This window comes from Moschus berezovskii, chromosome 5, assembly GCF_049115385.1.
Source record: "Moschus berezovskii isolate FMDL1 chromosome 5, NW_MosBer_1.0, whole genome shotgun sequence".
Taxonomy (NCBI): Eukaryota; Metazoa; Chordata; class Mammalia; order Artiodactyla; family Moschidae; genus Moschus; species Moschus berezovskii.
The window spans coordinates 64,449,391-64,467,691 of NC_142464.1; the positions used below are offsets into that span (position 1 = coordinate 64,449,391).

The window sequence follows — 18,301 nt, forward strand, 5'->3', positions numbered from 1 at the left end:
CCAGTGTCACTGAATCCTGGCAATGAATATTGGAAAGTAGTGTTTTAAAACAAATTACATTTTTAAAGAATAGTGAACGATAAAAAGAATAAAGGAATAAAAACTATCAAGATGGAGTAATGAAAGACAAAGTATTTGATAATCCCATTTCATTCTAACACTGATTATAAGACTTAATAATATGCAATGAGTTATTTTTAATGTTCAATTTTAATTTTTGTATTGAGCTTGCAGGTGGCAAGATTTTACTTTTGGCAGTTTGACATCTATACTTGAAAGAGACCCAAGACCTAAGCAGGTATGAACTAGACAGATGGTCAAGATAAAAAGACATTCTGCATCTTTTTTTTTTTTTTCCTAGAGGTCTTTAAAACCAAATGGTGTCATAAGAATGTTAGGCTTATTATTCTTGGGGTGGTCAACGCATTTTAAAAGCTCTCTTTATTCTTCTGTACCTGAGATTTTAAAAAATGACAAAATATCGGATCCACTCCACTAGATAGATGAAAAAGTAAAAAACTAAAAAGGAACCTTCTGCTAGGCTTAAAACAAAATTAGTTTTTAAAATAATAATCTTTTAAATCAGTATCCTTATTAAATAAGCAGCATACAGGAATAATGGTGGTGGTGACATTTAGAATATTGTTACAAATCACACTGCCTGTTCTTAAAAATGAGGCCTTATTTCCTGAGGCAGCAACATACACGACTAATATTTTACACTATAAACTTACAGTCAATAAAACAATCTAATTATTTTAATAATAAAATCATAGGAGGGCAACCTCAAGTAGCACCAACATATATCAATGCATGCACTGAAGTAGAAGGGAAGTCATAATAGGATGTGAAACTTTATAAAAACATAAAATGTTAGTAATGATTTTTCACAAAACCAGTGTTTCTTCACACTCTAAGGAATTTAAAAATCCCTAGCATGAGAACCACTTACCGAGCTCTTCATTTTCTATGACTTCAAATGTGGCCCAGATATCATCTTTTGTTGGAATTATATTTTTTATTGCTAATATGTCATTAGTTAACTCTTCTGCTTCCATCACAGGAGATATCTGCAAGAGAAGCAAAATTTCTTCAGAATATACGTCAAACACAGAAGTGGCCTTATGCTAGAGCAGGAACACCTGCCCGGCATCTACCACCGAATGATACTGCAAGTGTCCTCTTAGGACGTTTAACTAGTTTCTCTGAGCATCTAGGGGAAACAGCTTATTCAGATCTTCTCCATATTTTCATGTACGTGTAAAATGTGCCCATATAATCGGGAAAAAAAAATTTTTTTAACTCGGTGAACAATTAAATAACTCAAAAAGGGAAGATACCTATTCATACTCAGACCTTCCACAGATATTGGATCCTATGGCCTTGTAGGCAAAAATCTTTTCACTCAGTTCTATAATCAGGAGTTCAAATGGCTCAGTTATTCAGTTTGGGCTCTAAATTATACACAGTTGACTGCGGTCCACCATGCCAAAAAGCCCCGGGTTTAGTGGTGTGTGGTGTTCCCTGCCATGCCAAGTGACAGATGCTGGGATGCCAAAGTCTGCTTTCAGGCCAAGGGCAAAGTCTGCAGAGTCAGCCTGGGGGCCGGCTCTCCGAGAGTCTCAGAGCCTCGGGCCACTGCATAAGTACACCACCTTCTTCAGGGGCTTTGGGGGTTTTCATTTGTTTTCTTCCTGTTTTTGTTTTTACCAGCCTTACAGGCATGCTGGCCAAAAGCAAGTTGGCTTTCTCCAATTAGAATTTAGTTACAATGCTAAACAAATAGAACATGATTTACGCATTAGAATACTGCAGCTGCAACCTCATTTCCACATTTTCAGTACAAGTATGCACCTATTAAAAATTTCTTAGAAAATGTGCTCATTTCCATTTCTCCTGTCCCTTATTGATCATAAGCATATTGCACATATATAAATAATATAAACATCTTTCATTAGAGGTAACTCATATAGTCTGTCTTTTGGAGTTCATAGAATTTAGTGCTACCTTTGGAATATATTAGGCTTCCCTGGTGGCTCAGATGGTAAAGAATCTGCCTGAAAAGCGGGAGACCTGGGTTCAATTCCTGGGTCAGGAAGATCCCCTGGAGAAGGGAATGGCTATCCAGTCCAGTATTCTTGACTGGAGAGAGCCTAGCGGGCTATAATCCATAGGGTCACAAAGAGTTGGGACATGACTGAGCAACTAACACTGACTTGGAATATATTAATGATGCAGTGAAGTCCATTATTTGCTGTTTAGAAAAGCTCAATATAGTACAACCTTAAAAGAAAAAAAAATTAGCATATGGCAAAAGCAGAGAATTTTAAGGAATAGAAACCTTAGCAGATGAATGACTTCAGTGATGTCACTCATCAGAATGGCTTTACAATTTTTTAAGAAGTATAGTCCTTCCTTAAAAAAATAAATTACTGAGAAACCAGACTAGCGAAATAGTCGGCAGGGAGTTCCTCAGGTTGACACAGGAATGGAAAATTGGAACTCATTTCCTTGTTCCAGGTGATACCTAAGGCCCCTCTTCAGAACACCTAGAACTCTACAAAGCACATTTTGGAATTAATTACTCTAAGTGATACACAAACTGATATAATGAACATCAGACTTGGAATATCATGACTAATGTTTGCATCCAGGCTTTAATGTTATTAATTCCCATTTCTACTCATATGAATGTGAGACATCACTGCTTCACCTACCTCCTTGTATTGAGGTAACGATTGGCTGAAATAAATATAAGAGATATGCAAAGTCTTAAGCACTAACCGGATGTTTATTTTTGTATAGTTTTTGCTATGTTTTTCAAGAGAATTTAGAGTTTTTGTAGGTGAAACTAGATACTCTTTTATGTGAATATACTTAAAATACAAATTTTGCTCAATTTTAATAACTTCTGTTATGGCACTATTAGATAAAATGAACTAGTGAAGAGTTTACAGGTAAGTGGCGTTAAGTCATGTGCTTTGACTATCCCTTTCAGCATAAGTGATAGACTCATGCCGAGATATCTCTACTACTTCCTCATGTCCCCTGTGATCAACATCACACGTTCAGCCTAACAAACAGATGTGGCCAAGGAGTGCAAGGCAGCTCGTGTTAGTTCCACAGCTGGGTAACCAGTGTCAAAGAATCATATGTATTCATTTGTGCATGTGCATGCTTAGTCGCTCAGTTTGTCCAACCCTTTGAAACCCCATGGGCTGTAACCACACAGGCTCTTCTATCCATGGGATTGTCCAGGCAAGCATACTGGAATGGATTGTTATTTCTTCCTCTAGGGGATCTTCCTGACCCAGGTATTGAATCTGTGTCTTCTGCACTACAGGTAGATTCTTTAGCACTGTGCCAACTGAGAATATCCCCATATGTAATCATTAAACATATATAAAATAATAATTACAGTATCTTAGACATAACTAAATTCCAGAAATATTTAATGTTAAGACTCTGTTTTATCTTGCACTTTGAAAAAGCTAAGAAGCTAAAGCTGAATTTCGATTGTTAGATGGCAACATGTCTATCCTATGCACAAAGAAAGCAGTCTTACTCTCTTAAGGCTGACTATGTACAGATTATGGTAACATGAAAAGGATCTTTTAAATTCAAAACAAATGGTTAACTAAAGTTACCAAGGAAGGAAGGAATTATTTCATATTCCAGTACACTGAAATATTGGAAGCTAAAGTCTAGGATCGCCTTCCCTGGTGGCTCAGCAGTAAAGAATCCACCTGCCAATGCAGGAGATGCAGGTTCAGTCCCTGGGTTGGGAAGATTCCCTGGAGAAGGGAATGGCTACCCACTCCAGTATTCTTGGCAGGAGAATCTCATGTACAGAGGAGGCTGATGAGCTATAGGCCATGGGGTTGCAAAAAGCTGGACACAACTTAGTGACAAAACAACAATAACAAAGTCTAGGATACAAGGGTGGGGGATTTATACTAGTTGTTATTTATTAAGCACTTATGTACCATGTGGCTATGGTTTTTCCAGTAGTCATGTATGGATGTGAGAGTTGGACTGTAAAGAAAGCTGAGCAGCAAAGAATTGATGCTTTTGTACTGTGGTGTTGGAGAAGACTCTTGAGAGTCCCTTGGACTGCAAGGAGATCCAACCAGCCCATCCTAAAGGAAATCAGTCCTGAATATTCAATGGAAGGACTGATGCTGAAACTCCAATACTTTGGCCACCTGATGCCAAGAACTGACTCATTTGAAAAGACCCTGATGCTGGGAAAGACTGAAGGTGGAAGAAGAAGGGGATGACAGAGGATGAGATGGTTGGATGGCATCACCACTCAATGGACTTGAGTCTGAGTAAACTCCAGGAGTTGGTGAGGGATAGGGAGGCCTGGTGTGCTGCAGTCCATGGGGTTGCAAAGAGTTGGACACGACTTAGCGACTGAACTGAACTGACTATGTACCATGATATCTGCTAAGTATTTTACAGGCAGGATCTTACCAAGTCCTCAAATTAATGCTATTATATAAATACTGTAATTTTCCCTCATTAGAAAGGTAAGAAGATAGAGACTCTGATGGGAGTATATCTGTTGCCTCATGTCAAGAAGGTAGGAAGATGAGTAGCAAATGTTAGAGCTCAGGCTGTTCTATAGAACCTATAGAATATCCTAACTGCAACCCAAAGAACATAGGGTGTTCTCCAAATGACTAAAACATGGGATTCCCAGAGGATATTGGCAGAAAGAGTCAAACTTGTCATGATTTGAATTGGACATATAAAATAAGACAGAAAAAACAATGGAAAATTCAAGATATGCTGACTAATGCTAACACTTATGATTTTCAACAGTATTCTTTACATTTCATATTTGGGACTCACCCGAATTATAATACTGCAGTCAGGTTCCTTTCTTTCTACATATACTTCAATTAACAAATCTCCAGCCTGGGAAACCTAAAATGGGCAGATGTGAAGACAGCAAATATAAGTATGTTGCAAGAACACACACAATTCTTAAGATGGTTCAAAAGTCCTAGTCGTATTTCTAAAAATTTTATAATAATGAAATGGGATCAATCTCCCTGTTAACAATAGAATGATAACCATTTTCTGGATATAGTTAAGGATGTGGAATCTACACAAATGATATAATCAGCAAACACAATCACATACCATTTTTCTTGTCTTTTACTCAAAAGTATAATGTCCTCACATACCCTTAACATTCTTATCAAAGTAATGAATCTGGCTACAGTAGAAACAGAGATGGTAAGGCCAAAAATTGAAATTTGAGGATAAATTAGGTCAGAGCTATATTAAAATTACAAATAGAAAATGAATATTTAGCAACAAAAATTAAAAGTGAAGTAACAGAATATAAGAAGATAATAAAGTCTTTATTTTAATTACCTTTAGCCAAACATCAAGTGCTAGGTTATTTGGGTCACTATTAGACCTAAGACACATTATGTGAAGAAAACACAAGGCAGGGGATACAAAGCATAAGATGTCACTATGTAGATTGACAGAATAATGTGAAGAAGATTAACAAAAAACCAAACAAATCTATGAAAAATATTTTGAGTTGCATTTTTCAGAAATTCCCTTAAATTATGTAATCACTTAGAAGTCACATCCATCACTCATTTTTAGAAAAAGATCATAATGGAGAAATGATCATTTCAAAGTTAAATTTGCCTCAGAATAAAACCTGCTAGTAAATTTATGAGGCAAACATTAAAAATGTACTTTGAAGAGCTGTTCATGGTTATTCTGACACTACAGGCTTAGCAAAGCTTATTTCCAATTTTTCTTCCTTATGTTTCAAGCTACATAAAAATGCTAGGGAAGAAAAGATACAGTTGACATTTTTACTTTTCCCTGTGTTTGTATAAACAACTCTCCGGGAAGGACATATTTTAAAAATTAAAAAAGCAAACACAAAGAATTCATAGAGTGTAGCCAAATATAAGAATAGCTCAGAAAATCAAACAGGGATAAGACTTGGAGTCTGTCAGGAAACTACTTCAGACAAGTTTTGAATGGACTGGAGAAAAACTCCAACAAAACAACAGATTTTTTCCAAACTGTTCTACTTTTCTTCCGAATTGCTTTATTTTATAGACAATTCTTTTCTTATTTTAGCAATACTTACTTCTACTTAATTAGAAAGTGTTCAAGACTCATTTCTTTAGCGTAGTATGAATACAAATGATAAAACCGCAGAATGGTACTCATACTTTATCCAGTAACAATATAGATAGATAGTGCTGCCAAGATTACCCGTAGGCTCACACAATCCTTTGTTTCATATCTGAAACTCTCTCCAAAAATCAAGAATCTGAGAGAACCAACTGCTAATAAGCCACGTTTTTTTTAGTGTTACTCCTAACTCCTCTGGAGGCTGCATTAATTACTTTGGGTCAAAATGGAGGAAACACTTTCTTATGGAATTAATATCATAGTAGTGGGCTTCCCTGGTGGCTCAGACGGTAAATAATCTGCCTGCAGTGTTGGAGACCTGGGTTCGATCCCTGGGTCGGAAGAATCCCTGGAGGAGGGAATGACTACCCACTTCAGTATTCTTGCCTGGAGAATTCCATGGCCAGTGGAGCCTGGCATTACAGTCCATGGGTTCACAAAGAGTCAGACACTAAGTGACTAACACTTCCACTGGTACTAGGGGATCTACACATTTGAATGAAAGCCTTTCCTCATCTCCCTCATATGGAATGATAGCTCTGACAATTCCTCTAAATTAGTTGTGTGTATATCAGGAATGAGGTGAACTTAGGGTTTGACTAATAAGAAAGCATTCACCTCATACTCTGAATGTACCTACAAAGAGAATTTATTTGACCAATTTGTTTTATCTACACTGGTACCTTGAACCCACTATAATTGCTAGTTATTAGAAGACAAACCCAGCCTCAAAAAAGTCCAGTGAATATTCATCAAACAAGGAAAGGTACCCTGAAAAAGCAGTAGTGCAACCTGAACATACAAATCCAATATGATGCAACTGAGGAAAGTAAGGAAGATCTAGAAAAGTAACTTAAGACATAAATTGACATGTTATGAAGTGCACAATAGAAACGGTCCCACCAGTGCAATCATCCAAGAGCATGCAAAGCAAAAGCAGATAAGAAATAAGTTATAATTTCAAAAGCATAATAGAAAGAATCATTAGGGAGTCTGAATTTTCTGTTTATTTTAGTATTTATTTTGACTTTAAATGCTTCCTTTGAAATCCACTAGTATTTTCAACAGTGCTTCATAAATGAAAACTGATTTCAAAAAGGACATTGTGATAAGATTAGAACTGACTTTTCCATCTATGTTTTGAAAACATTACATTAGCATACTTTGGCATTTTGTATGTGTCATGCTACAGGATTTCACAACTGTTTTATCTAGGTTTTTTTCCCCCATTAGTTACACTTTGCTTCAAATAGGAATTTGAAAATAAACACAACAAATGTTTACTCACAATGAAAGTTTTTGCTTTGTTTTTTTTTGTGTTTTTTTAAATTTTTTAAAATTGGAGATCTAACTATTACTACTCACTTGAGTGTCTTTCCACTTGGTAATAAAGCTATTCTCTATGTCCATTTGTTTGACTTGGTCTTCTTTAACCTGTTTAAAATATAATTTGGGACATTCTAATAAAATACAAGGAGTGATGGTACTCATCCTCACATAACTTTCTTCAGGAATTTACAGACTGACATGTTAAAAATAAATGAGAATGGCCATCTTCATCAGCGGAGGCCCACACAGCTAGGGCAGATATAAAGCCAACAAGATAAGAGGCTCATAAAGTTCAGAATATCTTATGATGATACCACTTTAGGCTACACATTCCATCAGTGGCATCCCCTTTGCTGAGGTGCATTAATAAGCAAAGTGGCTGATGAAGGATTCAACAGGGTTTATGTATGTTGAGAATAAAGACTTCTTTTATCAGAATTGTTCATTAAGGGCTCATGAAGTTTCCACCATTTGGTTAAAGTTGGACTTAACAAAACTATGTAGATAAACATTTTTACTACTATAACAGTACAAAAACAGAAAATCAAGAGAGCATGCAAAGCCACACATTTTTTTTTTCAAAGTCTTTCATTTCTCAGCATCAGAACTATTGTGAAGACATTGCTATTGATCAAAAACAGGGGACACATAAAGGAAGAGATAAAAAGGAGATCAAGGAGCAAAGAGAATTCAACAATTGTTCATTCCTACATAAATTACGAACTCTGTTATTTTATTAAAATTTACTTTCTTTTCCTTTTTAAAGCAATCTTGTGATGAGTTATTATACAAAAGTATGAACTACAAAAGTTAACCTATTACATTAACCTATTTGATCATGTGGTAAAGACACAATTCTGGAAAACAAGGGGTCTTATACAGGACTACTTAACAGAATGCCCGGAAAGGTTTAATGACAACACTGAGATGGCAGAAACAGTCAAGCAGTGGAAATGGACCTTTGACCAGGTCCCCTACATCCCCTCCCACCATATTCAAATCCTAGGCTTATTTCCTCTGTTTTTACTCCTTTGAAATAAAAAATTATCCCTATTCTAAGAGTTTTCTGATGAAACATGAAAATATGGACTTCATAAAATAGCAAATTGACAAGTCAAATAATTAGAATAGAGATGACTGAATAAAAACCACAGAATATTACTTCAGAATTTTTTTCCAATTCATGCACAACTAAATGAAAACTCTAAAATGCTTTCAACTGCAAAATTTATCAGCCTGATGTAATTTACTGAATTTGTGAATTTCATAATTTCACACCTCTGAGTAGACATATTTATAATGCATACACATACTGAGAAAAAAAACATAAAAACACTATAAATAGAAATAGTCTGTGCAATAGACACCAGATGGTAAAAAAGCTTTAAAAGCAGCCAAATTTAAATGAATGGCTATAGCTTAAAATGCTACTTATATCTGAAAAGCGAAGGATCATGTACCTATCCTTTATTTTTAAGTATTCCTAAAGACATGAATAAAGACATCCTAAAATACATATTTTTGTTTGCAAACAATAACATCAAAACTATTTTAACAAGGGCAGGATATAAAATATTTACCTCAAAAATTTCAACATAATTATTAATTAAGTCCTCGATTACATTCACTTCTTCACTAGTTTGTCCCTTAGTTTGAAACAAACAGGAGGAAAAAACCAAGGCCAAATTGTGAGCACTCATGTGATTGATTTCTGAGCATTTCTGAACCCTGTTAGAGAAAAGCAGTACTCGTTACAACACATTTCTATGTGAAAATTTCATAAAACTTATGTCTTCATGTTCATTTATCCTCTTTTATTTTTTAAACACAAACATATTGAAAGTCACTGATACTAAAGGTGGAATGGTGATTTAAAGAAAAATAAACAGTTCTTTCTTCCAAGAATCCTTCAGGTTTAAGAACATTAGAAAAGACTACTGTAAAAGATATTACTACAAGTTACAAAGCAGCACTTGATCATCGCTTTAGAAGAAGGACCCCCCTCCCCAATATCCAGACAGTTCTACAGATGGGACAACCTGTAGCTAAGGCATAAAGGTGTGCTTGCAGAAAGGTGTCAAATGACTTGTAGGATGGAAGCATAAATAAAAGAGGGACAGGGGGCAGTAGGTAAGCAGGAAATAAGGCAAGAATGGTAAATTGGGAGGCATAAAGTAAAGAGTTCCAAATTCAAGGTTCAGGGCAACTGTTGAATTTCCCAGCACATCCTTATCAGGTGAGAAAATGCCTGGTCGAAAGTGTTTGAATGGTTATTCAAAATAAGACACCTCTCAGAGAGCAATCACTTTTTACAATGAACAGACATGAAAAGAGTCAATTCTCCCAATCAGTAGGCTACAAACACCAGTTTTACAAAGAACTTTCAAGTATTCATGAATGTTTAAGCTCAAAGTAATTAAGAAAAAAACCATAGCCATCACCCCAATAAAAGGAAATTTACAATGATAAAAATGCAGAACTCTAACTTATGCCCATGGAAATATCAGTTAATTCTATCTCTGACTGTAGACATAACAGCTGCTCTATCTCCTGTCTAATTACATTTGTGAATTTCTAAAATACATGCTAAAAAAGGGAGATCAACTCTATTAAGGAATAAAGCAAGACTAGGTAGGTACACCTGACTATAAAGGGCAAAGATTCTAGTAGGTACAAGAAAAATAAGGAAATATGACAGCAATATATATGACAGTGTAAGAAACAATGAAATACCAAACTGCATAAGGGAGACAGAGCAAGCTTGATCATCATGTATGATTTATAAGATGCAAAAGGCATTACAAGTTAATAGAGGAGGATGTCATAATTGTGGGCATCCCTCTCAAAACCACACTAGACTATAAATATTTGGAAATTTTATCTGCAAGTCTGCCTCTGTTACTATTAGAATCTAAGCATCTCACAGGCAGAGACTTTGTGTTAATCATACTGTGGTGGTGGCGGTTTAGTAGTAAGTCGTGTCCAACTCTTTGTGACCCCATGGACTCCCATGGACTGTAGCCTGCCAGACCCCTCTGTCATGGGTTTTCCTAGGTGAGGATACTAGAGTGGGTTGAGGAATGTGTTGCCATTTTCTTCTCCAGGGGATCTTCCCGACCTGGGGATCGAACATGCCTCTCCTGTTTGGCAGATAGGATTCTTTACCACTGAGCCACTAGGAAAGCCCCTAATCACACTGCAGTGTGTAACATAAATATATATAGTGAAGGGAATTAAGTCAATATTAGTCACGGAGGAAGTGATCTGTTATCTAGGGCACGAATAGAAGTAAATGCTAAATCAATCTGACTTTATCCACACTGACCTCTCAAACTTTGATAACACTATCAAATACTCTCATCTCTCCTGAGCATTCTCCTCTAGCACTTATCACCTCTTCAGTTTCTGTAACTACCTGAATTACTGGCATAAATATGTCCACTATGTATTTTCCTTTTCTTCCTTTATTTCCCTGCTCCCACACTAGTATCTGCAAGTGTCCCATATTCATCCAGTTTACTTTCTTCCCACTCAGGTTTTCTCATCAGAAGTCCACAGAAATCGTGTCTTAAGTAGCTTTCTTTGCCTTCGTTCTAACCTCTTCCCAATCGATCCCAGGACATGGGTTATTATCCTAAAACAGATTGGATCAGTCAGTCCTTATCACGTAAAGGAATGAAATACAAATATTTCTGCATAATGAACAGAGCCTTTCACAGCCGGATGCCAGCCAGCTACAAACCATCTCATCTTCTAGCACACGTTTCCTGAAAATATCCCTCACTCATGTCTCGTACTTAATTTTCTGTCACGCCCAGTTCATTTATCCTCTTAGATCTGAAGCATCACCTGGATCTCAACACACAATGATGGATCACGCGATCGTTCCTCTTTAATTTCATGCTGTATGCTAAAATTCTCTGTTTAAAAATCTGTGCTGACAGTGTTGTGTTTTCCTAAAATGTATAAAATGCCCTGCAGCAGCCCTGTAAGTCCCCATCCCCACTGTGATGTCTCAGGGTTCCTCGGTGCTGTTTGGAAACTCCTGTCTTAAGACTATTTTTATTATTCATATACTATTAGCAATCATTTCTGTTCACATGGACTCTTAATGGGCATTGTATATAGTAGGAGTGAAAATAAATATTAGTTAAACAAAGGATAGAAAGTAGCTCATTATCTGAAATTCAAGTATGAATTAAGAAGTTTAAGAATTATATGCAATTCAATGTTTAAAATATTAACTGATAATTGTAGCAGCAGGTGACATATTGAAATCTGTGAATAAAAAAAAAAATCTGTCCCAGTGTCTCTTAGGCATAGAGATAGGACTGTACAGTATATCGACCATATTTGTATGACATAATAAGAAAATCAGATGCATAGTAATGGAGTTTACATGCATGAGAAGTAGTGATTGGAAAAGAAAGATAAAGACAAAACACACATTGTGGAGATTCAGGAATCTAAACTTCAGCTAAGGTATTTTTAGTAGAATTCAGCTTCACAGAAATTTATTCAAGGTAATATTGCATCCATGCAGGAAGCTGCCAACAATATATTCCTTAAGCAATATTTACACTGATTTAAGTTTTTGCAATAATTCTTGCTCAGAGCAAAATAAACAAACCTTAAGTTTGTTGACTTAAAATGTTATTCCCAAACACCCTGATTTTTCAGATGTCATTTTTCAAGCTACCATTTTATTTCTCCTGGCCTCCCAAATGTAGGGGACTACATGCTCTGACATAGAAAATGGTTTTGACTTTTGAAATTTCCGTTATCTAATCAATAGTTTGACATCAAAATGTTTTAAAATTCTTGTTTAAGTACCAGATGTATTTGAGAAGGTGATATATGATTATTTCTACTCCATTTAAGAAATTCTCCAGGGCTATTTATTTGAAATGTATCTTAATTGCATTAAGAGACACCAAACTGACAGTTTATGGGAATTCCATTTTGAAACCATTCTTAAGATAGGGTGAAAGATTTACATTCACAAATAGAAGAAGGTTAACCACAGTACTTTAAAAAAAATAATGACTTACTGAGTGCCATATTTGAAATATCTAGAAAAGTTCATGAATCCACCCACCTGTAAAGGTGTTCAATTATAGCTGCCAATGTTGCTCGGTTCACCCCAGGAAGAGTACGTATAAATGCTCCATACTTTTTAATTCTTTCCTTGTCATCTTGGGTATCTAGAGGTTAAACACACACACGTGAAACTTTAGGTCTAACTAATCATTTATATTACCAATTTGCCTTTTATCAGTATTTTAAAACACTATTCACAACTGTATTTCACTGACACAATCAAGTTTCAAAACAGAAAACACTCAAACTTCTCTAATTCTGGAAAAGTATTTGATGTTTACGTAAATATTCCATGGCTATATGTCACAGCTCTTATATTTTGTAATTAAAAATAAAGCACTTTTAAAATCCAGGTCTGTATTTTATCTTCAATGCTACATTCTACTGAACTTCAACTAAAAGGACTATTTTCAAGTAGTAACAAATTAGCCTACAAATTGAAGAGATGAGCCAAAAGTATTTTAACCATAGCTTTGGAAAGATCTCACTGTTATTAGAAAATGACATGTCTGGCCATTTTTCCTTGATAGCATCATAAAAATTTTCCCTAAACTTTGAACCATCCCAGAACTATGAACTGTACATTAACTCCACAGAACCATGCAAAGGGCCTTTCACCAGCCCTGGAAACTTCAGTTCTTTGGAGAAGGTTAGGGGGTCAGTCGGAGAAGGCAATAGCAAGCCACTCCAGTACTCTTGCCTAGAAAATCCCATGGATGGAGGAGCCCGGTAGGCTGCAGTCTGTGGGGTCGCTAAGGGTCGGACACGACTGAGCGACTTCACTTTCACTTTTCACTTTCACACATTGGAGAAGGAAATGGCAACCCACTCCAGTGTTCTTGCCTGGAGAATCCCAGGGAAGGGGGAGCCTGGTGGGCTTCCATCTATGGGGTCACACAGAGTCGGACACGACTGAAGTGACTTAGCAGCAGCAGCAGGGGGTCAGTGGAATAAGTCATGTGGAGGCTGTATCATGGGAACAATGATACAGATTGAGAGAAGGATAGATAGACCCTCTGCTTTTGTCATGGTTAGAACTTAGTCCTGAAGAGGAGGACAAGAAGGAACTACTCTCCTCCACTCTCCTAACCCTAAGAAGTCAAATACTTAAAAGTAACTGCACAGGAACCTCCAAAGTTCTAGAGTCTGGAGGTTGTGCAGTGGTGGTCTGGTCTAACCTATTCACAGGGCAAATAAGAGACCTCTCTTCAAATAAATAGCTTGTGCTGACTCTGTAACTCAAGGGGATTGTACTTATATATTCCCTCTCAATTCCCAACTACCTTTGGAAACAAGGCTTTTAATTTTCTGCTTAGCCCTACACACTCTATTCACAGAAAGCCAGTGGCACATTAATGATTCTTTCAAAGTACACAGTCACTTGTAAAGGACATTCGGATCCCTGGGGAGGTAAGCAATTCTGTGACACATTTTTGAAGTACGCTCCTATTTATAACAGGAACTCATAGCTCCTTTGTACTGATTTCACCTGCACACTAGATCTATAAAAGTAAACATGATCATATTGACTTAACTATGATGATGGATGACTGTCTAAAAGCAAGAGGGGAAGACACCCCAGTAACCTTCAAAGACTATACTAGAAGTGAATTAAGAATTAGCTATCATTCTTGGTATAATCCAAATGTTTCCCTTCATGTCTTCCAGTTTCTAACTGTAGAGGTAATTGTATTTATTCAATTAAATGTAATTAATACTACACTACTATGCTTATAACAAGCACACGCCAGTATAGCCTATTTTCACAAGTCTTATAAGAATAAAATAGATGATATTTTCAAAATGAAGTTTGAGTAACTGGAAAGGAAACTGAAGATAGATTTTAGGTCATATAGAAAATACAACCATTCAACTAGTCACAGCCTTCAGACAATTTAATAGCATTCTTAGAGGAAGAGGTTGTGTGTATCATATAAACAGGTACTATGCAACTGTAGGACATTCTTCGCCTTGGCTGCACAGACCCAAGAGAGCTCTCCAATGAGGTCATCCAGTGAGTTCTGGTTTACTTTTGTCAGATCTAACAAAGGGTACTTTCTAACAGGTCAGGGTGAGCTATAACAGATCTGAAAGCAAAGAACTTTCAACACTAGTAGTCGAAGTCTTCTCAAAGTAATTTCTCAGGGATTCACATCCAAATGGAAGGTGAATACACTCCTCTCTGACACATGCTACTTCTCAACTAACTTCTCCTGTAGTTTAACAACGGAAACCTCTTTGTCATTAAATTTGAAACTTCAGCAAAAGCATATTTGTCATAGATTTTTGATGACTGATTTTACCATGAAGGCAAATTTAAGTCTTTATAAAATAGAGGCACTATAATTTCATGGTTATGAATTACAATAAAATCTTAAAACAAAAATGAGGGTGGCATGGCAATTGCGCTTAAAAAGATGTATTACCTAATTCTACATTCCAGAAAATTATACAATCAACTCTTCTTGCGATTAGAATGAAAACTATTGATTTAAAAAACATAGTAAACAAAGAAAAGACTTCTGAATTAAGTAGTTACATTATGAAGAGTTTTATTTTAATAACAATACTACTCTCTTCTTGCTGAGACAAAAAGGGTCAATCTTGGCATTATTTTTCAACTACAGATGTTTTGTGGGATTTCAAAATTAATCCCTTCAAATATCATATTTATGTTTTAAATTAAACAAATACTTTCAATGGAAGAAACTATTTCTCAACAGAAAAACACCGTATTGTCAATAATGTGAAAAATGAAAATAGCTCTATTAGAAATCTGGGATTAAAGGCAAAGTTTATATTTAAAAATATATATTATCATGTTTCTAAAAAAGGAGTTATTTTGAATAAATGGAGGTAAAATGTGAAAGAGGAGAGTGAAAAGGTTGGCTTGAAGCTCAACATTCAGAAAACAAAGATCATGGCATCTGGTCCCATCACTTCATGGGAAATAGATGGAAAAACAGTGGAAACAGTATCAGACTTTATTTTTGGGGGCTCCAAAATCACTGCAGATGCTGATTGCAGCCATGAAATTAAAAGACGCTTACTCCTTGGAAGGAAAGTTATGACCAACCTAGATAGTAGAGACGTTACTTTGCCAACCAAGGTCCGTCTAGTCAAGGCTATGGTTTTTCCCGTGGTCATGTATGGATGTGAGAGTTGGGACTGTGAAGAAAGCTGATCACCGAAGAATTGATGCTTTTGAATTGTGGTGCTGGAGAAGACTATTGAGAGTCCCTTGGATTGCAAGGAGATCCAACCAGTCCATTCTAAAAGAGAGCAATCCTGGGTGTTCATTGGAAGGACTGATGCTAAAGCTGAAACTCCAATACTTTGGCCACCTCATGCAACGAGTTGACTCACTGGAAAAGACTCCGACGCTGGGAAAGGTTGGGGGCGGGAGGAGAAGGGGACGACAGAGAATGAGATGGCTGGATGGCATCACCGACTCCGTGGACATGAGTTTGAGTGAACTCCGGGAGTTGGTGACGGACAGGGAGGCCTGGTGTGCTGTGATTCATGCGGTCGCAGAGAGTCGGACACAACTGAGCGGCTGAACTGAACTGAAATATAGGTTTTACTGAAATCAATTTGACCCATTATCTGATTTAATAGGGCTTCCCAGGTGGTGCTAGTGGTAAAGAACCCACCTGCCAATGCAGGAGATATGGGTTTGATCCCTGGGTTGGGAAGATCTCCTGGAGGAGGACAGGGCAACCCACTCCAGTATTCTTGCCTAGAGAATCCCCGTGGACAGAGGAGCCTGGTGGGTTACAGTCCATAGTGTCACAAAAATTCTGACAAAACTGAAGTGATTTAACACACATGCAGCTGATTTAATAAACTGTTTTTCTAAGATCATTTCGTAAATAAGTTCTCTTAGAGTGTAGCAAAGATATTTTACTTCATTAGACAGAATCTGAAAAAAAAAAATGAAGAGTAAAAAGGTCTTTTGTCATGTAACTCAAAAGAGGCAGAATGAATGAAAAAGGAAAGCCAAAGAGCTATATGTTAAAACCATGTAAAACCAAGGTTGTAATAAGCCTTTCTTTTTCATCTTAATGAGAAATCAATAGCCTACATGGACTTACCTATTAACACTTCCAAAGTTAAGGCAAAGTAAGCACTACGAAATCTACCCAAAAGTAAATATTATCATAAAAGACTTTAGCAATTACCACCATAAATTTCTTTTGAGACACATATAACAGTTATTTTACAGTTCCTGTTTAAGCCATTATGTACACTGTTCCTTTCAATTAAATATTCAGATTATCAGAGGTGATTTAAAAAATCTATTATCAAATGAGAAGGCAAGCCTTTATTCTGTAATTTATGTATTACCTAAGGCAGAGATCCAGTACGGGTAGAGCTCCTTAGTGAGAAGTGCATCATCAATGTCGGAGAGAAATCTCTTCAGTACACCTGTCACATCTTCAAGTTGATGTTTTCCGGCCCTCAATTTAAAGCTTCTTGCATCTTTTTTGAAACTCTCCAGGAGTTCACTTACATGTAACGGATCACCATTCTTTTGATAGATATTTTTGTATCCTAAACCTTTGTTAAGAAAAAAAAAAATGATTATATGAAGAAAATCTCAGGCCAAAATCCATTTTACTATCTCAAAAAAAGAACTAATATCTGTGTTTGGATGATGTATAAGATAAAATCATCATCTTAGAGTTTATATAAACATGCATGAGAGTAAAAAGCTCCCCGCTTTGCAAATTTTATGATGTAAAATGCAAAACTGATGAACAAACTATTCCATTCTCAGCTTTTAGTAGGCCCTAGGCCAGTCTTTCCTCCAGTTCTTCATAGCATCTTTCTCAAATGTTCTTTTACTGCAAGTGCCCTTTGCTTAGTCTCTCAGAGTACAGATTTGCCTTCAGTTTCACTGACAAAAGTAAGACTCTCTGGTATAAATTTCTTTAAGTTTCTACATTCATATGTGCATATTTAATTGTCTGTTCCACACCTTCTTCTAGATGGAAGAGTTGGGTCATAACTTTTCAGAATTACATATTGATCAAGTTTCCCACATAAAATAAGAGTAATAGTGGTTAACTGGAGGAAGAGGAGTGGTGGTGGTGATGATGATGATATGCAAATATTTTTTAATCCTTTTTTGCCCCCTCCCTTCAGGCCTCTTGTTTTTCTTTCTTCGAAAACTAATCTGAGTTTTCTATATTTATTCTTTCTACCATCTTGCATCCCTGTTGAGCCTTTAACCACTTACTCTTGCTTTGGGCCTAATTCCCACTCTGTTGGGACCATCTTCCTCAAGAATATGCTTTCCAGATGCTTTTCAATTTTTATGTAATAGGATCCCCTTGCAGTGTCTAATACTCCAGTGAATCCTGGTTAAAATTCTGTTAATCTCAAGGCTTTCACGAAGTTATGATCTCATCACGTTTGGCCCCTTCCTCTATGACTCCTCTTCTAGTCTTCTATTTATTCTGCTATCCAGTATTTATTGATGATTCCAGGAAACCGTCCTCAATTCTCTTCTCTGATCCCCTACAAAATTTTCTAGATGAACCCATACATTTTCATCACTTCAACTAAGACATGTATATTTCTACTCAGCTTTTAATTTTGAAACTTTCAAATGCAGGTGTGCATTATATATCTACATCTATATATAATTACAGGACTTCCCAAATACAAGCCACATAGACTATACTTA

General features: G+C 36.4%; 1 protein-coding gene across 6 annotated transcripts in view; it reads right to left on the reverse strand.

The window, feature by feature from the left end:
* The window catches only part of ARAP2 (ArfGAP with RhoGAP domain, ankyrin repeat and PH domain 2), a 355,345-nt gene that overhangs the window by 214,583 nt on the left and 122,461 nt on the right, over window positions 1-18,301 (reverse strand). For 5 of the 6 annotated variants that reach the window (XR_008687007.2, XM_055434098.2, XM_055434096.2 and 2 more), the window contains exons 21-26: window positions 16,957-17,169; window positions 12,608-12,713; window positions 9,090-9,237; window positions 7,546-7,614; window positions 4,858-4,932; window positions 953-1,070 (exon numbers count right to left, since the gene is read on the reverse strand). Coding sequence is in view for 5 of the 6 variants with exons in the window: in XM_055434098.2 (XP_055290073.2) it covers window positions 953-1,070; window positions 4,858-4,932; window positions 7,546-7,614; window positions 9,090-9,237; window positions 12,608-12,713; window positions 16,957-17,169 (729 nt within the window). In the remaining variant the exon portion in view is untranslated. The remainder of the gene's footprint in view (window positions 1-952; window positions 1,071-4,857; window positions 4,933-7,545; window positions 7,615-9,089; window positions 9,238-12,607; window positions 12,714-16,956; window positions 17,170-18,301) is intronic. The other variant, XM_055434095.2, reaches the window with a different exon arrangement.